Source organism: Salvelinus sp. IW2-2015, linkage group LG8, assembly GCF_002910315.2.
Source record: "Salvelinus sp. IW2-2015 linkage group LG8, ASM291031v2, whole genome shotgun sequence".
Taxonomy (NCBI): Eukaryota; Metazoa; Chordata; class Actinopteri; order Salmoniformes; family Salmonidae; genus Salvelinus; species Salvelinus sp. IW2-2015.
Window position 1 is genome coordinate 29,575,639 of NC_036848.1, and position 25,544 is coordinate 29,601,182.

At 41.9% G+C, this 25,544-nt stretch overlaps 2 protein-coding genes and 1 long non-coding RNA gene across 6 annotated transcripts in view; 2 read left to right on the forward strand and 1 right to left on the reverse strand.

The window, feature by feature from the left end:
• Positions 1-488: 488 nt before the first annotated feature.
• On the reverse strand, positions 489-1,393 carry cox19 (cytochrome c oxidase assembly factor COX19). Its single transcript, XM_023992984.2, has 3 exons — positions 1,216-1,393; positions 858-969; positions 489-722 (listed from the first exon to the last, which is right to left on the reverse strand). The coding sequence occupies exons 1-3, from the start codon at positions 1,295-1,297 to the stop codon at positions 632-634; spliced, it is 285 nt and encodes a 94-aa protein (XP_023848752.1). The 5' UTR covers positions 1,298-1,393; the 3' UTR covers positions 489-631.
• A 5,876-nt stretch (positions 1,394-7,269) lies between these two features.
• LOC111967705 (arf-GAP with dual PH domain-containing protein 1) overlaps positions 7,270-25,544 on the forward strand; it is a 36,971-nt gene continuing 18,696 nt past the window's right edge. For 2 of the 4 annotated variants that reach the window (XM_023992988.2, XM_023992989.2), the window contains exon 1: positions 7,270-7,652. In XM_023992988.2, the coding sequence (XP_023848756.1) occupies positions 7,568-7,652 (85 nt within the window). In that variant the 5' untranslated portion in view covers positions 7,270-7,567. Of the gene's footprint in view, positions 7,653-15,126; positions 15,329-25,544 lie in introns of those variants that run through there. The other 2 variants (XM_023992986.3, XM_023992987.2) reach the window with 2 other exon arrangements.
• Positions 8,750-13,833, forward strand: LOC111967706 (uncharacterized). The gene is made up of 3 exons (XR_002877787.2): positions 8,750-9,447; positions 10,281-10,340; positions 10,658-13,833. It is a non-coding gene; the product is annotated as an uncharacterized lncRNA (long non-coding RNA).

The window sequence follows — 25,544 nt, forward strand, 5'->3', positions numbered from 1 at the left end:
TCCCCTCCCCTCCCCTCAAGCCATTGTGATTTGTCCTAAAGAGCTGAATGGTGGTTGACAGAATTCTAATTTTTGTGGAACTTTTATAGTTTTGTTTTGTACATAGATTGAGTGTTTTTTGTTTTCAAATGCAACTATTAAACTGTTTTTAGTTTGAGGCCAGCTTGACATGTGCTGCCTGATTTTTATTTGTCTTGACAATAAAATTTATGAGTCTTGGAACAATTTATGACTGGTTTCCGTCAGACTCATTCACACCATACTACAACATTCCATAGTACCTTGAGTGGTTAGTAAGGCATTTTGATGAAGTGTAGCAAAGCATGTATTCAAACGTTTCCTTATTCATAATGCATACTCGTAGGCTAGCTAGACTGAGGGATGATCTTGTGTGTACCATGTGGACACAAGTTTGAAACATACCACTTTGAGAACTGAGAAGCCACCTCAAATAATTTGTCAAGATTCCAACTCAAAACAAAGCACGGTTAATTTACCAAAAAATATTTATATACACACAACACTTGAAACACTGCCCCCAATATATTACATTGTAATTGTATATACAAGACGTGGAAGAGAGACACTATCACACAAGCATGACAGCATCCATCTGTGTAGGAAGGAAAGTTTAGGGTTTAGCCTCCTTGTTCTCCGGGCTGGGTTTGTCCATCAGGTCTTTGAACCCTAGCTTCTCCAGAGGTTCCTTGGCCATCAGCTGACTTAAATAGCAGAGAATAGTTTCACATTGGTGATCAGAGCAGTCATGTTCTAGACAATGGGGTGTGTATATACCTAGTCATCTCATTCTCAACAGGAAAGAAGTAGCAGCTAAAGGAACAGTAGTCAATACTCACTTATCCATCCGGCACTCAAGGTAGTCTTTGGACTGTAGTCGACACATGGAGTTATCATAGCGGTTGTCTTTCAAGCACTTCATGAATTTCTCTTTGAATGCTTTACACTCTCCTGCAATGACAAACAGCAAAGAGATGCAACGGTGCATTGCCTTTCAAACACTAAACAACTACAGGGAAAGCAAAAGCAGCTTAACTGTCACTCATTCCAGTATGTCTGTCATTTCACAGATCTCATACATCGGAGGTCAAACATCTCTTCCCTATACAGCTGGAAACTACAGGAGCTGCGCACGTCACAGCTATTGCTGGAACTAACGAGTCAGTTACTCAACAAGGAGTGGTTTATTTTTCTTACCGAAATGATCCAGAGGGAAGGATCCTTTGTCTGGAGCACGGGGCCGAAAAGACTTACTGCTAAAGTTCATAGCGGTCGACATGATTGCTTTTTGTAAGAGACGTATCAAAAATAAAAACACAAGACCGTCGCGATTATTTCAAGCAATAGCGCAGTTCAGTCGCAGCACAGTTATGACGTAGGCAAACGGGCTGAGCTAGACGTGAATAATCAACCCATAGATAACATCGATTACGTTTTCGACCATAGAGATCCTACTCAATTACTCAGTTGAGCGTTCGTATATTCAGCAGTTATTCTGCGCTCTGGCACACTTGACGAGAGTGCTCTGAAATCGGAGCAGATGGCCAGAGTGAATTTACGAACGCACCCCAAACAAGTCTAATTGGAATGAATGTCAGTAAAAGCATAATCCTGTTTTGATTTATGCAGGAAAATAAAAGTAAGGCATGTGAGGCAACCTAAAATATTGTCATATAATTATAAATACAGGTTTTATACCACTTTTCTGTATAAATAGCCTCTAAAATATATGTAAACAGACCATACATGTGTCTATTTTTTATTTATTGGAAAGCTATTATTATTATTATTATTATTATATGATACAATACCAGGGGCCTGTTGCACAAAACTAGGATAAGGGATTAAGCCAGGATATCTTGGTGATCCTGGCTCAATTGATCCGTAATCCGGTTGCACTAAAGATGGATAGGGGGCAGGAGGATATGTTATGGTATAAATTACCATGGAGATTTATTCTGTGGAGCTAGCCTGCTCCAGACCAGGCTAAATTCCAGGATCTATTTAATCTCATCCCTAATGTCAGTCAGCAGTCACCACAAATGGAAACCAATAGTTATTTCACTGCTCACTATACATTGTTATCACATATAACTAGACCCACTGTTATTATTTAAACGTTTGTGATCATTATTTACAATGATTTTGGATAAAAAATGATTTTTGATGATGTTGCTATCATTAGATAATTTACAGTTTCCCATAGACTATAGAGGCTATAATAAAATGATAGAATATAGGGCCAGAGGGAAAAAAACACAAGTCATAATATGGTAACCAGTTTTAAAGGAGAAGTTGTGTAAAATGATCAGATGTGGGGCATTTCGTGAAATATGTACTTCAGTATGGTTTCATAAACAAAGACATGTCGGATGATGCAGAATATTAAGTACATAAGTGCATAAGGTATCAAAAAAAAGTCAAATAAAATATGTAAGCTTTTCTGCAGAAAGAACCAGCCTCATAAATTTTGACTTTATCCTTTTTTCAGTGTGCGCCTAGTACTCTGTCATATAACAAAACACATTCATATGAATATAAAACAACAATGTGTAACATTATGTCCCTTTTATGAATTAAGGACAAAACAAAGCAGGTAAACCATCCAGCTCTTTTCGACTGAATGTAAGTGACTACATGTACTACTACAGATGATGAAAGACACAGAAGCACAGATCCAAATATTATACAAAATGATACATACACATTCAAAGGTCTGTATATAACACACCCTGCATGTCGGCACACTAAAATAAATGCAGGACAAATCCATACACATCCCTGAACAGACAAATGAATGGATGCAGTAGCCTCCCTGAGCCTTGTATTACCACAGTATACCGCACAAACATCATAAGAGGCCAAATTCGTCAAAAAACGAACCCAAAAAACCAAATTCCTCTGCCACCGCAGGACATATTTAACCAAAAATGAAAGCACACATACTAACTAAAATAATCAACACATATTGGTCCCTCAGCAGCCGACCACTGTCGTCATCAGGAGAATGACGGGATTGTCCCAGTCATGGCTGGTGGCACTCTGGGGCCTCTCCTTCCTCAGGCAGGCCACATTGGGAGGACAGCACAAGCCACAGTAATATCACATGCCCTAACAGGGCTGACCCTTAATTTGTGAAGGCAGTGAAAGCGTGCCTTCAGGAGGCCAAAGGTCATTTCAACTCTGGCCCTGGTCCTGGCATGGGCATGGTTGTAGGCCTGCTGTGCTTCTGGGGTCTGTGAAAGGTGTCAGGAGAAAAGGCTGGCAGCCATACCCCTGTCTCCCAGCAACAACCAGAGAATTCACCTGTCAACACAAAATCTATCATTACTACCTCATAAACACAGTGATATTCTGACACAGCCATGATGGTTATAAATAGGTTGTGTGGCTTACCTTGTGATAGGCATGACAGATATAGATTTCAGAGGCCCGAAAGATTTCGGAGTCATGGACTGAGCCAGGCCATTTGCCACAACATTGCGCATGCACTACACACAGTAGCATTGCAGACCATCTAAATCATAAGAGAGGAATATTACACCAATCAAATCAGCCATATGCACAGCATAGTAAGTAGCGATGTTCGTACAATGAAATAAAAAGTTTTATGAATTTATGTGTGAAAGGTCTATTCCACAAAAAATCGGCTCATGGGCACCTGAGGGCTTTTATCCTAGTGTGTGCAGTCCACTGCACCAATGACATTGGGAAACCTGTCACACAAAGTAATGAGTATCCTACTATGTGTTAACAGTTGTCCTTGAATAGATCCTTTACCTGCAATCCTATAGAACTCCTCTTTGATGTCACAAGAGTCTTCTGTGCCAGGGAAGGAGAGAAGACATCTGCTAATGCTTTGATACCAGACACACACTCCTTATTGTGCAGGAAATGTGGCCTTGTTCAGCTGTTCTGCATCCCCACTGAGTACAGGAAGGCCACCTAGCAAAAAAGCGCAAGGCCACACAAACCATTTGCTCCACACTCAGTGCATGGCTCCGTGCAGTGCTAATCCTGGGACCCAGTAGTCTGCATAATACCTGATGCCATCTGCAGAAAACCTGTATCTTTCATAAGATGGTCATCAGGGAAGGCCAGTGGTCCAACCGGTCCCTGAAGACCCTTTCTCGCCTGAAGGCTCCCTCAGCCCACAATGCTTCTTCATCCCACAATCTCGCACGAATGGGCATGCCATGGTCGAGCAGAAAGGACACACAATTTTGGGCCTCATTAGGCTAGTGGCCACACTGGTGCTGGGGGGTGGGCAAAAGAGGGCGATGCTTATAACGATGACTTGGTTGTACTGATTGCTGGGAAAATTTAAAAAAACTTAGAAAGATGCACCGTCCTGTGTGCTCACAATAAGAGCTCATATGTCATCTCACTTGACTTTACGAGAATATACCTAATTTTTTTTTGAGCTGTGTCATCTTCTTGGAGCTGGGGAGAGAAGAAAAATAATGATTAACCATTTTGTACAGTTAGCATACAGTGTACATTGAAGGCAATATCACCTCCCTCTCAAGTTTTTTTATTTCAAGGTCCAGTTTCCTAATTGTCCTCTTTTTTATTTCGGACTCCAGTGCAAGATTTTCCATCTTTTTCTTCTTGTACTGAATGTCTATGTCTGCCAGTTCTATTGCGCGGAGTGGGTTGCCATACAACTTCTCGATAGCTGTGAGCCTGAGAAACAATACAATTAGCAGCGTGGAATGGGCAGGATGGTGGTCCTTTATTAATACGCACTATGTTGCCAGGCGGTTCCCACTGTATAGCATCTGGGTCCTGTAAAAGAAATTAGATTTTTGATTTTGATGAGGACTCCTCACCATTGTAGAGTAAATAGTACTTTCACAGTCTTAACATGATACCTCATGCCTTCCTGGAATCCAGAGAGATGGTCTCCTCCTCATCATCGTCTCCATCATGTGCGTTGCTGCTGCACTGGGGCCTTCACCCTATCACATTTAATCGGATTCATATTGAAGCTAGTAGACAAGACATGCCAGGCCTACAGTATGCCTTTGATGGAGTACTCACTGATCAGCATCGTCTGGTGCTTGTGCTGGTGGCTCTAACAGAACACAGTGCTGCCAGACACTGCAAGGCAATAGGTAAACAAAGTCAGACAGCTCAAATTGATTCAATATGAATGTGGTTGTATCCCATGTAGAGATGGAAGGACATACCTTGAATGAAGCGGGTGGCATCTTGGGAGGAACCTATGCTCGTCTCTTTCCCCCAGGGATCCCCTCTAAGACGGGCCTGCCTTTTATTAGCTCCAAGGCCAGTCCTCGCTGCGGGTAAGGTCAGCCTTGGTGACCCACCACCGTGCCTTGTCTGTGGGTATTCTTTTAACTGCTAAACAGTACAGACAATGTGTGAGCAGGCACCTTCTGGGTACAATATATGCTTGTGCTTTGTTAAATATTAGTCAGGGACATACCATTCTGCAGAATGTTCTTGTATTTGATTTTGACCTGGCCATGTCCGTTTGGCCCGTTCATGTTTAACTCACAACACACACAACCACACACACAACACACACACACACACCACACACACACACAACACACACACACACACACACACACACACACACATTTAATGGAGTCACACTGCAAAAAATTACTTGGTATTTTTGTCTTGTTTTCAGTAAAATATCAAAAAATTTATCATAGCTTTATACAGTGTGAGGAGTTACTTTACACAATTTCACTCATATCTGCAGTGCATTTCAATTAAAAATTTAACCGTTTATAATAATTACAGATCAACTGATTTTTGGAGATGTGAATTAATAATTTGAATGTAAGGTGATGTTTCAGCGGAGCGGTGAGTGTGTAATTGTGCACTACTTACGCATTCAGGCGGTCTGCAATACTTTGCCACGCTTTTTCTCTTGCTTTATCACTGTGGCGGTGTTGCCTTTCTTCTTAATTATATATTTTCCTCCTCGTATGCCCTCCATGAGGATTTGTGCTTCCGACGGGGAAAAGTACGCGGCTCTAGTTGCCATGGTAAATCAGTTAATCTGTGATCTGTGGCGGGGTCTATTTGAGTGAGCCGTGAGCGCGCACCTATCCAGGATTGGTTTCACCTGGCTTAATGAATCCGTGTCTGCTCATCCTGGCTTGGTCTTTGTGCAACCAATTAAGCCTGGACGCACATGTTTTGGCTTCATTGAGCTCAGCTGAGTCATTTATCCCGGATGTCTTAATTCTACTTTTGTGCAACAGGCCCCAGTACTTGTCGCATTTACAACTTGTCTAAGTCCTATCATCAACTGATTTCCGCCAGTTGATGGCTGTGGACTGCATTGTTTAAATGGAATGTTGGCATTTTGCCAGTTAATTAGAAATATTAATGGAATCATTCCTCTAAAACCGTTGGCTAGTAAGCAAACAAACAAGCAGATGTATTCTTCAAAATCATTATTTTACACAATGGGTGAGTTCGAAAATTCAATCTGGAGTGCCAGAGTACTATGGACGTTCGTAAATTCAGAGCGTTGTCAGATTGTCCGTTCATAAATGGAGAGCGTTTCGCTCTCGGAGCGTTCAGAGCACACACTGGACGCTCTGGCTGAGGAGTAGGGTTGATCCAAGCGTTCTGACCAACGGCAATCAAGCACCCAAGCTAACTGGCTAAAGTTGGCTAGCTTTCTAGCTACTTCCAGATACAAATGAGATAATACCTCACTGACAATTTTACTTGCCCTAGCAGAGTTGGTTATGCTGTTTTCATGTTATCCAGAGCGTTGGTGACTGGAACTGTGCTGCTGGCAACAATTTAATTAGGCCGACGTTTACTTGCACCGGCCATATTCAACTGGTGTTGACCATTCGTAAATTCATCAGTTATTCTTCACTCTACGAACGCACCCAATTTCTTATCACAGCACTGGCAAACCATGGTTGACCAACTCCCTGACCAAAATGTCTGACCTTTAGCCCATAATTAGAGTGTTAAACACCTTCTAGTATTCCAATTTCTAAATCGATGTTTTCGACAATCTAACTTTTAAAGGGACAGAAGTAAGTGGAATTAAAGGCAACTACAAATACATAATATTTGCCAGTAAAATGTATGGACAGTGCACAGTTTATTTTGTACAAATAATAATAATAAAATAGTCCTTATAAAAACTTTCACAATATGTTGGGTGTCAGAAAGAAAGAAAAAATTAGGCTACACAGGTAGTAAAAAAACAAGTAATGATCATCATACCACTGGAGGTCTCACTGCGACTGCAGACACATGAGTTGGAGGAGAAGGAGGGGATAACACAGACTTCAGATAATGCAGTCAGCAAGACTTCGTAATAGAGCTGTAGTTTACAAGAGAGAGACTTGTCAAACCTTCAAATCATCTCATCCAAGCGGATTTCTAATAGGCTTTTCATTGGCTTTTTTTGTTCAAAACCAGGAGCATTTTTTTTCCAGCATTTCGAGTAGCCTACAAGGTCACAATTGTATTTTTTGCTTTATCCCAGTAAACGTGCTTTGTATTGAAGTCTTTCGGGTTGGGTGGAGATCAAACGGCGATGGAGTCGGAGAGGAATAAACGTCTCTTGCAAGATGTCCTGGCCAGACCTGGAAACGATGTATGTGCAGACTGCGGCAATGCAGGTAGGAAACGAACGGTTGATAAAATAGAAGCGCCAAATCGTTTATGGTCCCTAAACATGCATGTGTGCGACGCGCGAGGTGTCATAGCCTAGTGTAGAATGCACCTGCCAGTTAACCTTAAATAGCCTATACTGTTTTATTTTATTGTCGTTGTGACAGCTTGTCAGTGCTATTCCTATCTGCGATTCAACCAAGAATTGTCTTTTGACATTGTTCTGGAATGTCAAAATACAATTATTGGTTAAATCGCATTCCCTATCTAATGAATGTCTCTATTTTATGCAATGACATTATTTCTAGTGCACTTTAAAGTCAATAGTTGTGGAAACAGGAGATAATGTGAATTGCTTTTGAGACACACCTTATAGCCTTAGAGGCAGTGGTAAAGCATTGGCAGCCATCGCCTACTGAGGAGCATTGCTGGACTATGGACCTTGTAGGGCTGTAGGGTATAGGGAAAACTGGCAAATGTATTGAGACATGCAGACCTTGTAAAACATTATTTATTTTTTTAAAGATTCCTATACTTTCCTGAATACCTTCCATCATGTATGCCATTGTCTGTCACTCGAACCCACACTGTCATTCTGACAGACAAGAAAATTAGTGGTTAAACCAGTGGCGCCAGTTCAGCTAAACTTAGGGTATGGCAAAACTCCAAAATTATACTTGGAGAACAACAAAAACAAACAAAAAATTGCCCAGCCACTGCTCAACCAAGCAAACGTATATGGGTGATATTGATTGGTTGATCAATACCGCTGCATGTTGATCTATTATATTTGTCACTTTTTGGGGGGAAATTGGAAATCTATTATATGCTGCTGTTCTGCACACGCACCATAAAAACACTCAAAAAGAACAAGTGGAACATTGTCCTTGCTTGACGTAGAAACAGGTGAACAGTTTTGGAACACTGAGCCATTGACTACCTGCCTGCACCAGGTGGCTGTGTTAGGAGTGGATTGCTTTTGACAGTAACAGTATGCTGACCAGAACGGACACGTCGTGTGCGCGAGCGTCGCAAAATAAATTTAGAAATCCATGTTATTCAACTATTGCACCCACACTGCTTGCGAGCATCTGCGATGCCAAGGGCTAAAATAGAAGTCATTCCTATTTCTGACGCAGATCACGCTGAAAGTCCTGCCTCTCCTATCTCCTCATTGGTTTATAGAAGCAGGTACCCACGTGCCATCTCCTCATTGGTTATATCCACGTGGGTGATTGAAAGATGAATTGTTTTGCCGGTAGTCGTGGTAATTAATACAATGAAAGTTTAGATGCGATCACCATATAAGTTCAACGATGAAAAAGCCTGGAAGGAGGAGAGATGACTAGAAACGATTCGGTTGGCCGTTTTATGTGTGGATTCATTTGTCGGAGTAGAGGACCTTGTGCAGTTCAGGTAAAATAACAACTCAATGTTTATATCCCAGGACAAATTAGCTAGCAACAGCAAGCTAGTTAAAAAGGACCAATTAGCTAGCAAGTGCAAGCTAACTAGCTAAATTGCCATACATGTTTAATGCTTTTTGACCTGTCCCCAAATTAATGTCATTGGTTCAGAGTTTGTTTTGATATTTTAACCTGCGTGTCGTGATCGCGTTTGGTGTGGGAGGGGGGGGCAAAATACATTTATGCACGATAGCGCACGCGCGCAGCCGGTTTGGGTTCCGTGTAAGTACTACAGCCATATAGGTTTGAACCTAGAGGAAGACCAAGAGACGGGAGTAGGCAAGAAGGAATCGACCGGGATGAGCGAGAGGAATGTCCAGTTGGCCAGAAAAGCATGGTAAGATAACGTTACTGAGTATCAAGCTAGCTTGGCTACAACTGATAAAGTCAAGTTGGTTAGCTAGCTGCGTTTTACAGCCAGACTCAGTTTTACACTTAGCTAGCTAGCTAATGAACTAACTGTAAGTATCATAAACCATTATCTAGCTATGGTAGATCAAATATTTGTCAGATATAAAGCAAGCAGGATTGTGGCATGTCAAAAGCAAAGCATGTTGGCTAGCTCACATTAACTATATCACTTATTAAGCAATACTTCATTAATAAGCTAGCAGCTAGCTAACTACAGTCAAATGGGGAGCATGTTGTCATAATGGAATAAATCACCTATGTGAAGCTAGCCACAATACGGATGAGCCACAATAATTGAATTTGCTGTTCCCCATAGTAATTGTTAGTGAGATGAGACATTGTGCCATAAAATATAAATAATATCTTAGCGAGCTATAAATTCACATGTATGCCATGTAATTTGTCATAGCTGTTATCACAAAATGGCATGCAAACTTTTAATCAGATATTGTCATTTATGAATGTGAAATAGGCAAAGTCAGGGGCGCAACTTTGGTTTTAGATGTGGGGAGACATCCATTTTTTATCCAGTCAGATAAACACTCGAAACAGCCTACACGACCGCTCGAAGGCGTCCGCATGGTCCTCAAGCACACCGTTGCCTCGTTTTGTATCACATTCCAATGATAAAACTGGAGGGCACAAAAATTCAATTTCAGAATGTCCCCCCCCTGTCCCCAGTGAAAGTTGCGCCCCTGAGCAAAGTGGCAAATTAATTGGTAAAAAAAAAGTACCATTTTCTTTTGTTAATCTCTGCAGGTTTGTCATCTGATTTCTTGGAGCCTGAGCAGGAGACTCTGGGCCAATGGGAGATCAGGGGTGAGGGCTCTCTCTTTCTAGCACTCACAACCTCTATTGATCTCTCTCCAGGTGCTACAGAGACAGAATCGTCTAAGGCCTTCTGACCAACAGCCTCTCCAGAGCACAGAGAAGCTAAACTAAACTCATAATAGTATACATGATGTGCTATGTAATCCTCCTTCGCTGTGGCAGTCTGCCTGTGTGATGACATAGCATATTATCCAAAGCCACTGGTTGGATTGGATTTTTTGTACTCACGCCAAAACTCATGCTCTGTCCTCCCTGTCTCCCAGACTTTTATCAAAACTAACATGTGTCCGTCCCCCTATCCCCAGGTGAGTCTGCTGGGCTATGGAACTCTAGAGCAGCACATCAAAAGACCTGCCACCCTGTTGTTGTCAGCTATGTGAAGGATGCAACTATCAAGGCTTTCAAAGGCCACATTTTTGGGGATGACCAAATGCAATAAAGTTTTGTATAAACTCATACATTTTGTTACATTATAATACAAATACTTTTTCATAGAATGTTTGTCATTAACTTTTACTACTTCCCGTGGTAACAAACACAACACTTGGAGCTTACGATTCAAAATGTCTAAAGTGAATGCTAAATAGATTTGTATTCATGTATATTAGACATAACGGGTGTTTCAACTAAAATATACTGTATATCTTGTGGCTGTGAGAGAGCGAGAGAGACTGTTGCTGTACTCCCAGGTAAGGCTTTTGGTTCCGGTACCACTGAAGGCCACAATCTTCAGTCAGGCAGCTTGAAGATGTGTCCTCATCCAGGCCCATGTCACAGCATGCAGTGTTCTGATAGGGAGATGACAATAAATGCATTATGTACCTTCCATCACTGTCTCTAGCCTGGTCCCAGACCTGTTGTTTAACCCTTCAGAGTACACTGGCACACATACGTCACTTCCTGTTGAACGAGGGAGAGCGAGGTTTGTTGTTTTGAAAGTGTATTGGAAAGTTTCTTAGTAGCTAGCTAACTTTTTAGTTTGGATCCCACAACGCAGTTGGCATCAGTTGCTGGGACAGGCTAGTCTCCAGTGATCCTGCTGACCAAGGCCGGGTCTGAGGAGCTATTTGGMGTAGCAGCTAGCTAGCTGCCTATCAAGCTAGCGGGGTTTTCGTGAGGGCTTGAACGCAACCCCGTGACGCAGTTAGCCATTGTGGATGGGACCGCTGTTTGTCTCGGCTTTGTGGCTGTCGAGATCCCTGCTCTTAGTTGTTTTCAATCTTCCCTGTGACCTGCCCTGTCTGGAACTGCAAGGAGTAACAGCGTAACCTACGTTGCTACCTACCATGACAAAGACCAAAGATGGCGGGAGTACCGTTGAGGAGAGTAGTGTCTCTGAATCACACGTGAAGGATCTTTTAAACTAACAAAAAGAGTTCTACAAGCAGTTGTTACAACAAGAAAATAGCTTCAAGTGTTTTGTCCAAATACTGGTGGATCCAACTACTAAAATAATGGACGACCTCACCAGAGGGGTCCAGGACCTAAAGAACAGTTTGCAGTTCTCCCAAGGTCAGCTCGATGAGTTGAAACAGGAGAATGGAAAGATGACAAATCTGTAAGTCATTGAGAGAGGACATTAGTTCTGTGTGTGAATCCATGATAGCAATGACGGATGAATCAGACTCGAGGGACAATCAAGGCGAAACATGGTTGTGGACAGAATTGCAGAATCTCCACATGAGACCTGGACGGAGTCTGAGGACAAAGTGAGGGAAATGATCTCTGAGAAATTGAAGATGGACCACAGGAAGATTGAGGTGGAGCGCGCCCACAGGACTGGAAAACCCACCACCGGTCCAGGTGACAGGCAGATAGCGGTCAAGTTCCTGAGGTTCAAGGACAAGGTAGCTGTTCTGGAAAGAGCCAAGAACTTAAGAGGAACAGATATCTTCCTCAACGAGGACTATCCTGAAGCTGTGCGCCAGAAGAGGAAATAGCTTTTCCCAGCCATGAAAGCTGCCGGAGCACGTGGGGACATTGCTTACATCCACTATGACAGGTGCTTTGTCCACCCTCCCTCCTAGAAGCCTGGAAGGGATGAGAGAGCCAAGCCTATTGGTTCATAGCTTCAACTCCGCAGCACACAACATTTAATTAATGGACTGCTGAATGTACTGTTTATTTTTTTTATCTTGCTTTGTTTGCTCTTTTCCATATTATGTCTATCTCTAATAAGCTACCCAGGGATGGGCTGAAAATAGCCCACATTAATATGTAGCCTTAGAAATAAGGTTCCTTGAAATCAATAACTTGCTAACGTCAGATATTCATATTAGCATTTTTTATTTTATTAATTAAATAACGCATTTGATGATACAGCAGTAGTAATACAAGGGTAACACATCTGTAGAAGAGACAGAAATGCTTATAGGGAGGTGTTGCTGTGTTATATATATACACAAGTACACACACACACATTTGAAGTCGGAAGTTTACATACACCTTAGCCAAATACATTTAAACTACGTTTTTCACAATTCCTGACATTTAATCCTAGTAAAAAATTCCCTGTTTTAGGTCAGTTAGGATCACCACTTTATTTTATTTATTCTTTGTCAGTGGGCAAACGTACAAAATCAGCAGGGGATCAAATACTTTTCCCCCTCACTGTAAACAGAGGTCTAATTTCTTGGGGACCTGAATATTGATTGGTTTCTCATCAAGTAGGCTGCTCAAGAGGAAGCTTCTCACTGTAACCAGTGCCTGTAATCTGGTTCAGGTTATTAAATCAAACTAACAGGGTGTTTACAGTACAAACTACACGGACAAGATCATCCACATGATTCGATCACATTTTAACTAATACTGTAGAACTTTGTTTTAAAGCTGTATCGCACCCATTTGTTGCTGTGACTTATGTGGATGATGTTACACATATTTGTTGGTCTGATGTGATTAATAAGGAGCATCCAGACGCTGCACTTGGTGAATTTATGAAATTGCTTCTTCCAATTATTGATAAACATGCACCTGTTAAGAAACGGACTGTTAGAACTGTTAAGGCTCCATGGATTGATGAGGAATTGTAAAACTATATGGTTGAAAGAGATGGGGCAAAGGGAATGGCTAATAAGTCTGGCTGTACATCTGCCTGGCTGACTTAATGCAAATTGAGACATTAACTGACTAAACTAACAAAAAGAAGAAGCTGTATTATGAAGCCAAGATGCCCTTAAAGAGGTGCAGTCTGTTTTGGAATGGGAGGCCAGTAATTAACTGGTCCTGAACATCTCTAAAACTAAGAGCATTGTATTTGGTACAAATCATTCCCTAAGTTCTAGACCTCAGCTGAATCTGGTATTGAATAGTGTGGCTGTTGAACAAGTTGAGGAGACTAAATTACTTGGTGTTACCTTAGATTGTAAACTGTCATGGTCAAAACATATATATATTCAATGGTTGTAAAGATGGGGAGAGGTCTGTCCGTAATAAAAAGAGAATCTGCTTTTTTGACACCACACTCCAAAAAGCAAGTACTTCAAGCTCTAGTTTTGTCTTATCTTGATTATTGTCCAGTTGTGTGGTCGAGTGCTGCAAGGAAAATACATCTTGCTCTTCATTGTAATCAGAGGGCTGATATAAATACTATGCATTCCAGTCTCTCTTGGCTAAGAGTTGAGGAGAGACTGACCGCATCACTTATTTTCACAAGAAACATTAATGTGTTGAAAATCCCAAATTGTTTGCATAGTCAACTTACACAAAGCTCTGACACACACAACACACACACTTAGCCCATCAGACATACCACCAGGGGTCTTTTCACAGTCCCCTAATCGAGAACAAATTCAAGAAAGTGTACAGTATTATATAGAGCCATTATTGAATGGAACCATTTTCCATCTCATATTGCTCAAATAAACAGCTAAACTGGTTTTAAAAAACAGATAAAGCAACACCTCACAGGACAACGCCTCGCCCCTATTTGACCTAGATAGTTCATGTATATGTATTTATATGTAGGCTACGTGTGCCTTTAAAAAAATGTATGTCGTTCTGTCCTTAAGCTGTTTTTGTCTATTAATGTTCTGTATTATGTCATGTTTCATGTTTTGTGTGGACCCCAGGAAGAGTAGCTTCTGCTTTTGCAACAGCTAATGGGGATCCTAATAAAAATACCAAAGCCATGTTAGCGTTTACTGCCCGTGTTGCTGAACAATTCAACCCTTTTGTTAGTGTCATTGATATATGGAAATTCATATACAACATTCATACGCATTGACCAATTCCTCTAGGGAAGGGGAAGGCAACCCTGGTCCTGTTCATATACAATATTCATACGCATTGACTAATTCCTCTAGGGAAGGGGAAGGCAACCCTGGTCCTGTTCATATACAATATTCATACGCATTGACTAATTCCTCTAGGGAAGGGGAAGGCAACCCNCTCTAGGGAAGGGGAAGGCAACCCTGGTCCTGTTCATATACAATATTCATACGCATTGACTAATTCCTCTAGGGAAGGGGAAGGCAACCCTGGTCGTGTTCATATACAATATTCATACGCATTGACTAATTCCTCTAGGGAAGGCAACCCTGGTCCTGGAGTGCCGCAGGCACTTCATGGTTTTGATTTAACCGACCTGGAAGACCAGGTGTGTTAAATTTAGGCAGTCACTGATCAGTTAGCTCAGTTGGTCAGAGCTGCATTCAGGACATTTAAAATGTAATAGAATGTTTAATTGAACTGAAACGGTGCTGTACTGAGCGACACGTTGAAAAATGGGAAGGGGTTGGGGGTACAAAATGCACCACTGCCCTGTAAATACTTCACTCATTGCTTCAAGCCACACCCACCCGAACGGAGCAAACGTATCTCCAAGTCTGATCAAGAACATACAAGAATGTTTTGGGAAAGTGAACTGAACGCACCCCTGCTGTGGTGCCTAGTTGAAACAGAATCCTGCAGTACTCCTAGAACCAGGTTGCCTACCACTGCTCTAGGATCCTGTGGTGAAAGGACTGCTGTGCAAGGTATTTCTTCCAAGGCCCATATTCACAAAGCGTCTCAGCATAGGGATGGTGATCTAGGATAACCTCCCCCATGTCAATGTAATTGTACTCGGTGTGTATGCAAAACTTATCCTAAAATCAGTACTACTCTGAGATTCTCTGAATATGCATGCTGGCCTGTCAGCAATGCCACTCCACCTGAAATGCAACTACAACAGGAATAAGAATGAGCTTAGTCAGTCAGTAACTTAGCTAACTAGCTAATGAAACACTAATGTAAATGTGCACAAGCTTCTTAAAAACAGCCTATTTGCAGTAACATTAGGAGTGGATTGTCTTGTCAACTTTGTCACAAAGGCATCAATAAACCGGCAGGGGAACAAAGTAGTTTGACCAAAACTTTCAAATACACAGTAACTAGCTAGTCTTTAAAATATAGCTACCAATTATATAGCTAGTTGTTTTTTTCCTAGAAACCTAGCTGGAGTCCACAGCTAACTAGCTAAATTGAACTCTGTTGGTGGAGGTAAACTAATGTTAGCTAGCTTCTCCCCCAGCAGTTTCAAGATAGCTGGCTAGTTAATGACGGCATTTTTATCAACTTTATCAATAAGATGAGTAGTTAGCATATATATTCATTCACATATGTGTCCCTTGTAGCAGCTAGCTGACCCAAGTTTTCGATGCCTGCCTCCACACAGAAAAACCGGTAATCTGGATTTGCGTCATTCTTCTTCTTTGAGGTTTTATTGGCAGACTACATCCCAAAAGGTGTATTGCTGCCAACTACTGGGTGGGGTAAAAACAGAGATCATTTAAAAAAAGAATGAAAAAATATATTATTTAAAAATATATATATATAAGAAGACGCATTGTACTCCTTCTCGTAGTCAAATGTACTCAGATCCTTACACAGGATTTGGGGCCTGAAAGGGGGAAGCATCTTCAGACAGTATTCCCTTCAATATTTGAGTCATGAAATCCTGGAGATCCAAGAACCTTTTAGCCGCTTTCACAATGATTTCCAGTTTCTTTTTTTATTCATTTTTTTGGTACTGTACAATTCATCACCTGTGCAATAAAGGCCCCAAAAAATCAACCTTCTACACGATTAGTGTTTCAGGATCTCTCAACTGACTGACATCCACAGACTGTTGGGCATCCACTAGAGCTTCATCATCTCTACTCACTGCTTCGACAATTTTCACTGCCTCTGCATAGGAGACATTCTCGACAGCCCTGATCCTTCCTGCTTTGACCTTCTTCACCTTAACAGGGCACTCAGGGAACGTGATTCCCATCACAATTGCAACACCGTGCCTCCTCAGACTCCTCAACAGTGGTATTCCGTTGGCCAGACTTTTTACATTTATGACATTGAAGTGGCTTTTTTTACATAAGCTTGCACCGCATATCTCATATCCCAGCTTGAAATGGGTCAGGGGAAGTTCTTCATCAAACATCAAGAACACAGAAAGGCTTTCTCCCTTTCCATTCACAGTGCGGGTTAAGCGACGTGAATCAACTATTCCTTGCATGTTCATCTTAAACCACGAAGCCTCAATATCCATCGAGACGCCAGATACGACACCATTTATCGGCGCCCTACTCCGATGAATCGTAGCATGTCACTTCGTGCGTCGATAATTTATACAAAGATGGAATGTTGTTATATATATTCAACAGAAGACAATCATTTGTTAATTTGACAAAAAGGAGAAATCAGTTGAAATCGCACTGTGGATGTATTAGACTTCCTAATTGCATTGGGGGCATACTAATATTTCGCTTAACAGCCTTACTTATGGATTGTGAATCAATTAAATTGGGTATCGGCCTATTCAGTGACACCCACAGAACGAAACCCTGAAGAGTTTACACACACATAGGCGTCGTAGCTCTCAGGACTTTGTGTGAAATCACCTCACTATTCAGCCTATTGTGCATATTGAACATTCATATTGCAATGTACAGCCTTACCTATGGATATTGGGACCATGATATTGAGTATCAGCCTACTCGGTGACACCCACAGAATACATTTGTGAAGAGTGTGCAGAGATATTACTGTTGTAGCTCATATTGCAGGACTTTGACTCTGGGAACCTCGCCAGTCAGTATTGTGCGTATTGGTCATTCATATTGCACTGTACAGCCTTACCTATGGATCTTGGGCCCAGTAAATGGGGTATCAGCCTACTCAGAGAGTTCACACAAATATTAGTGTCGTAGCTCTTGTTGCAGGACTATGACTGTGGGAAATCACCTCACCTGTCAGTCTAGTGTGCATATCGGACATTCATATTGCAATGTACAGCTGTGTTCTGGACTTACCCCATTTCATGGACCCAAGATCCATAGGTAAAGCTCTACATTGCATCATGAATGTTCAATACGCAAAATAAGCTGAATAGTGAAGTAATTTCCCACGGTTTAAGTCCTGCAATAAGAGGTATGACCCTAATATTTGTGTAAACTCTTCACAGCTGTGAACATTTAATTGGCACAAGTTCCATAGGCAAGGCTGTACAGTCGTGGCCAAAAGTTTTGATAATGACACAAATATTAATTTTCACAAAGTCTGCTGCCTCAGTTTGTATGATGGCAATTTGCATATACTCCAGAATGTTATGAAGAGTGATCAGATGAATTGCAATTAATTGCAAAGTCCCTCTTTGCCATGCAAATGAACTGAATCCCCCAAAAACATTTCCACTGCATTTCAGCCCTGCCACAAAAGGACCAGCTGACATCATGTCAGTGATTCTCTTGTTAACACAGGTGTGAGTGTTGACGAGGACAAGGCTGGAGATCACTCTGTCATGCTGATTGAGTTCGAATAACAGACTGGAAGCTTCAAAAGGAGGGTGGTGCATGGAATCATTGTTCTTCCCCTGTCAATCATGGTTAACTGCAAGGAAACACGTGCCTTCATCATTGCTTTGCACAAAAATGACTTCACAGGCAAGGATATTGCTGCCGGTAAGATTGCACCTAAATCAACCATTTATTCGGATCATCAAGAACTTCACGGAGAGCGGTTCAATTGTTGTGAAGAAGGCTTCAGGGCGCCCAAGCGCCAGGACCGTCTCCTAAAGTTGATTCAGCTGCGAGATCGGGGCACCACCAGTACAATTCTTGCTCAGGAATGGCAGCAGGCAGGTGTGAGTGCATCTGCATGCCCAGTGAGGCGAAGACTTTTGGAAGATGGCCTGGTGTCAAGAAGGGCAGCAAAGAAGCCACTTCTCTCCAGGAAAGACATCAGGGACAGACTGATATTCTACAGGGATCGGACTGCTGAGGACTGGGGTAAAGTCATTTTCTCTGATGAGTCCCCTTTCCGATTGTTTGTGGCATCTGGAAAAAAGCTTGTCCGGAGAAGACAAGTTGAGCGCTACCATCAGTCGTGTCATGCCAACAGTAAAGCATCCTGAGGCCATTCATGTGTGGGGTTGCTTCTCAGCCAAGGGAGTGGGCTCACTCACAATTTTGCCTAAGAACACAGCCATGAATAAAGAATGGTACCAACCCATCCTCCGAGAGCAACTTCTCCCAACCATCCAGGAACAGTTTGGTGACGAACAATGCCTTTTCCAGCATGATGGAGCACCTTGCCATAAGGCAAAAGTGATAACTAAGTGGCTCGGGGAACATAACATCGATATTTTGGGTCCATGGCCAGGAAACTCCCCAGACCTTAATCCCATTGAGAACTTGTGGTCATTCCTCAAGAGGCGGGTGGACAAACAAAACCCCACAAATTCTGACAAACTCCAAGCATTGATTATGCAAGAATGGGCTGCCATCAGTCAGGATGTGGCCCAGAAGTTAATTGACAGCATGCTAGGGCGGATTGCAGAGGTCTTGAAAAAGAACGGTCAACACTGCAAATATTGACTCTTTGCATCAACTTCATGTAATTGTCAATAAAGCCTTTGACACTTATGAAATGCTTGTAATTATACTTCAGTATTCCATAGTAACATCTGACAAAAATATCTAAAGACATTGAAGCAGCAAACTTTGTGAAAATTTATATTTGTGTCATTCTCAAAAATTTGGGCCATGACTGTACAATGCATTCAGTCTGCCCCCAATGCAATTCTGAAGTCGAACACATCCACAGTGTGATTTCAACTGATTAACATTTTGGGGGCAAATTAACTAATTGTTGACTTTATATAACAACATTCCAAACTCGTTAAGCATTATCCAGTTGAAATATAGCATGATTCCACTATTTGTATCTGTTTGCGTCAGTTTCAATGCAGGTCTTTTATTTTGAAGGTGAACTGCAAATTCTACTATTGTGGCTAATCATTATTGTGGCTAGCTTCACATAGGTGGTGCAAAAGCATGCAAAACTAGTCGAGCAATGCACCGGGCCATTAATCAACCAATGGTGTTTTAGATACAGATGTTTGACACCGCCTCATTATAATATTGGAGGAAGAAATACATAAATAAATACATGAATAAATATATACATTAATTAAAGTTTGAGTAACTAGATAATACATAGATAAATAATTAAATACATACAGATATGTAGATACAGTACCAGTCAAAAGTTTGGACACACCTACTCATTCAAGTGTTTTTCTTTATTTTTACTATTTTCTACATTGTAGAATAATAGTGAAGACATCAAAACTATGAAATAACACATATGGAATCATGTCGTAACCAAAAAAGTATTAAACAAATCAAAATATATTTTATATTTGAGATTCTTCAAAGTAGCCACCCTTTGTTTTGATGACTGCTTTGGCATCCAGCCAACACAACTGTGGGTAGCATTGGAGTCAACATGGGCCAGCATTCCTGTGGAACGCTTTCGGCACCTTGTAGAGTCCATGCCCTGACGAATTGACGCTGTTCTGAGGGCAAACGGGGGTGCAACTCAATATTAGGAGAGTGTTCCTAATGTTTTGTACAGTCAATGTATATTTGACATCTGTATCTAAAAGCATAAATGAGAAATAATTAATCAAAGTTGGCATATACACATATTTATGACATTTTGGCCTTACCCTTTAAGACTCTGTAATGTTTAATCCGTAGATGCTACAAAGCAAAACTTGGTGTCATATTCATCATTAATGCTTGCTCTGTAATATGAGTAGTATTTTGATTTCATTATTACTCTTTTTACACCAATTTATGAATATAGAAAAATATAAACAGGAATATGAACAATGTACCATTTTTGATTTGGCAAATTATTCAATATATTGTTGAAAATTAATATACTCTAAGGGCATATAACATTTCCAGAGTGGAATCTCTGCTAGTTTTAAAGTTAAGGCCCATTTTATACGGAGAAATTGGCATAATAGGCAATGTAACCAATCACAGCCTTCCTTTTTACTTTGATCATTGCACATCCTGCAAATCACCCGCAGAAGGCAGTGTTGTAGTACTCGTCCAGGACTCATTTCCCGATTTTCAAGACTTGTGACTTGACTTGGACTCGACGCTTGGTGACTCGAACTCGCCTTCTCGTGACTTGTATTTGCACTTGGACTGGATAGGCTAAGCAGAATATGAGCAGAAATGGGTGCGCAGAGCAGCGAGGGTTCTGTTCTCTAGCAGTGAGAAGGATGCGCCAAACCCGGCACACGCAGCCTACATCAGCTGGTGAGCTGAGGTGGAGCAAGCGATGATTATGGGCAGGCAGACTCCGCTCTGGCTCCGCCTCTGATCATAGGCTACACATCACGCAAGCGACTCTCTTGCTTTCCCGTAACCACCAGTCATCAACCTACTATTTATTTATTAATTAAAATAAGATAATTGAACCTTTATTTAACTAGGCAAGTCAGTTAAGAACAAATTCTTATTTACAATGACGGCCTACACCGGCCAAACCCGTACGACGCTGGGCCAATTGTGCTCCGCCCTATGGGACTCCCAATCACGACTGGTTGTGATACAGCCTGGAATCGAACCAGGGTGTCTGTAGTGACACCTCTGGCACTGAGATGTTCAGTGAGGAATTAGTGTATTTCACTGATTTATGCAGGGTAATTTACACCAGTGATGTACTGTACCACTGTCAGAGGGATAGCCATTTGCTCCCACACGTTGATGATGCCATACAGTATTATGCTAATGTTCAGAATGTCTCCCCTGTGTGGTCCTGCTGATATAAGGCCAGATATTGTAGGCCCACACACAACCTCATCTCTCTTATCAGGATGCTTACCTTCAATGGCCACAGCCCACAGAGAATGACTGCGATTTTTTTCCCCCACACGGGAATTTGTCTGTACCCTCCATGAAGGGCAGCATCCAAATGCTGAGGCAGAGAGAAACTGTTAAGCTTTACTGGTCACTGACCTACCTCGTTTAGTGGAGCACAGAGTAAGGACGAATAAGCCATCAAACACAGACGCCCAGGTGCGGACACACATGCACGCGCACACATGCACGCGAACACACACATGCACGCGAACGCACACACACACACAGTCTTGTATAACTAACCTTGTGGGGACACACAATTCAGTCCCATTCAAAATTCTATTTTGCCTAACCACTAACCCTAACCTTAACCCTAGCCCTAACCTTAACAATGAAACCTAACCTTAACCCTAAATCTAAATCTAACTTGAACACTAATTCTAACCTTAACCCTTAACCGTCTAGAAATAGGATTTCACCTTGTGGAGACTAACAAAATGTCCCCAGTTGGTCAAATTTTTGTATGTTTACTATCTAACTAATGCGATCTAACTAATGTATGTTATGGTGATGAAGGGGTTAGAACATCAGCCATTCTAGGGAATATGAGAGGGTAGGCATTAGACGGCCAATTAATGAATCAATTAATAGCCTTGTTATCTCGTTCTGACTAATTAAACACTCCCCCCACTGTCTGTACTGTGACGCTGCTTTGCACACAAACACGTGTGCGCACACACACACACGCGCAGACACACACACACACACAGGGGGAATCCAATGTGTGTTAACGAGGATGTGTTTTCCACCTTACCGATACTAACAGTCATGTCAAGTGGAAAATCCCAGTGACAGAAGCACATGTGTTTTCTGTTGCTGGTCAGTTTGCTTTCCTCCGCTCTCTGATTCACACACCTAGTGACCCCACCTCTGGCTATGGAAAGGAGGCCAGTTCTGATGGGGATTGTTTCCATAGAGATAGAGTCATTGTTTACGGACATGAGGCCACACCCAGAGCTGAAGGATACAGTGGAGAGAGGGGACAAAAGTCTACACAAAGCAGACCCCCCCCCCCCCATCTCTCTCTTTTTTTTCCCCCCTTTCCAATGTCACATGTTTCTCTCTTTGGTACTTGCCCCAGCACTTAAAGGGTCTGTATCTCCATCTGAGCTTTCGCTGCATCCCAAGAGTACATGGAAATGCAAGAATAGACTCTATCCCTACCGCTTAGCTCTCAACTGACTCTCTTGAGGTGTGTGTGTGTGTGTGTGTGTTGTGTGTGTGTGTGTGTGTGTGTGTGTTGTGTGTGTGTGTGTGTGTGTGTGGTGTGTGTGTGTGTGTGTGGTGTGTTGTGTGTGTGTGTGGTGAAGGAGCACAAAAAACCAAAGGTGGTGTGTTTTGGAGGGGCTTTGCGTTGCGCTTTGTGTTTGGGAGGGGCTTTCCAGTGTGTGTGAATGTGGTTTGTTAGAACTAGGTGTCAGAATTATCTGCAAAGAGGGTGGTCTTGCCAGCTGTGCAAACTGCCTCTACACTTCATGGGAGGTTTCAATGGCTCAGGACCTATTAAACTGAGTAGAAACATTGAGCCTAAGTAAGCTAAAATGATATTAAACACAAATTATGTACACACACAAACGTATGCACATGCAAACGTGCATGCATACAGTTGAAGTCGGAAGTTTACATACACTTAGGTTGGAGTCATTAAAACTTGTTTTTCAACCACTCCACAAATTTCTTGTTAACAAACTATAGTTTTGGCAAGTCGGTTAGGACATGTACTTTGTGCATGACACAATACATTTTTCCAACAATTGTTTACAGACAGATTATTTCACTTATAACTCACTGTATCACAATTCCAGTGGGCCAGAAGTTTGCATACACTAAGTTGACTGTGCCTTTAAACAGCATGGAAAATTCCAGAAAATGATGTCATGGCTTTAGAAGCTTCTGATAGGCTAATTGACATAATTTGTAAGGTACTGGGTGTCGGAGTGCGAAGTCAGGCGCAGGAAAACAGAGAGTTCAATATAATGCTCATTTAATGTAACACGGTGAACCTCGGCCACCCCACTCAACACTGGGTGCTCAAAATAAACTGCCCCAGACACGGGGAACGAAAACAGTCCAGCACTATTCACGAACATACTCAAACACTGACGCTGACTAATAAAGGCCAACTAATTAGAACAAACACAAAACAGGTGTAACCAATAAACACATAAGGAGGGGGAGAAAAGAATCAGTGGCAGCTAATAGGCCGGTGACGACGACCGCCGAGCGCCACCCGAACGGGAAGGGGAGCCTGACATCATTTGAGTCAATTGGAGGTGTACCTGTGGATGTATTTCAAGGCCTACCTTCAAACTCAGTGCCTCTTTGCTTGACATCATGGGAAAATCAAAAGAAATCAGCCAAGACCTCAGAATTTTTTTGTTGTAGAACTCCACAAGTCTGGTTCATCCTTGGGAGTAATTTCTAAACGGCTGAAGGTACCACGTTCATCTGTACAGTACCCAAGTATAAACACCATGGGTCCACACAGCCGTTATACCGCTCAGGAAGGAGACGCGTTCTGTCTCCTAGAGATGAACGTACTTTGGTGCGAAAAGTGCAAATCAATCCCAGAACAACAGCAAAGGACCTTGTGAAGAGTCAAACGTAGAACGAGTCCTATATCGACATAGCCTGAAAGGCCGCTCAGCAAGGAAGAAGCCACTGCTCCAAAACCGCCATAAAAAAGCCAGACTACGGTTTGCAACTGCACATGGGGACAAAAATCGTACTTTTTGGAGAAATGTCCACTGGTCTGATGAAACAAAAATAGAACTGTTTGGCCATAATGACCATTGTTATGTTTGGAGGAAAAAGGGGGCGGCTTGCAAGCCGAAGAACACCATCCCAATCGTGAAGTACGGGGGTGGCAGCATCATGTTGTGGGGGTGCTTTGCTGCAGGAGGGACTGGTGCACTTCACAAAATAGATGGCATCATGAGGCAGGAAAATTATGTGGATATATTGAAGCAACATCTCAAGACATCAGTGAAGAAGTTAAAGCTTGGTTGCAAATGAGTCTTCCAAATGGACAATGACCCAAGCAAACTTCCAAATTGTGCAAAATGGCTTAAGGACAACAAAGTCAAGGTATTAGAGTGGCCATCACAAAGCCTGACCTCAATCCCATAGGAAATTTGTGGGCAGAACTGAAAAAGCGTGTGCGAGCAAGGAGGCCTACAAACCTGACTCAGTTACACCAGCTCTGTCAGGAGGAATGGGTCAAAATTCACCTAACTTATTGTGCGAAGCTTGTGGAAGGCTACCCGAAACGTTTTACCCAAGTTAAATAATTGAAAGACAATGCTACCAAATACTAATTTAGTGTATGTAAACTTCTGCCCCACTGGGAATGTGGTGAAATAAATAAAAGCTGAAATAAATAATTCTCTCAACTATTATTCTGACATTTCACATTCTTAAAATAAAGTGGTGATCCTAACGGACCTAAGACAGGGAATTTTTGCTAGGATGAAATGTCAGAAATTGTGAAAAACGTAGTTTAAATGTATTTGGCTAAGGTGTATGTATTCTTCCTACTTCAACTGTGTGTGTATACACATAATAGGTATCAGCTGATTGGGCTACATTCACATTGTCAAGAGTTTCAAAAGCCTGGAATAAGCTCAGTGCAATGCCTGGATGAGTGCTCTCTTTCTAGTCAATGCATAAGGTCATTCAGTCAGCCAATTTCTCTCTCAGAATTGTGTGTGTGTGTGTGTGTGTGTGTGTGTGTGTGTGTGTGTGCAATGCATGGGTTATCACAGTAGAGAGATGACATCTCTCATATCTTTAGGACACCCATGCTTATAAACATGAATATCTCTTTGTTGTGTCCCAAAAAAGGCCAAGTGCAGGCCTGTTCATGTTTGTGGCAGATGCAATTTGACAGTTTATTCTTTCCATAGCACAGTGCTTTCTGCAGAGTTCTGTCATGTGTTTGCCTGTCATAGCTCTGTAGTCGCTGTGTGTGCGGGACCGTGCGTACATGCTT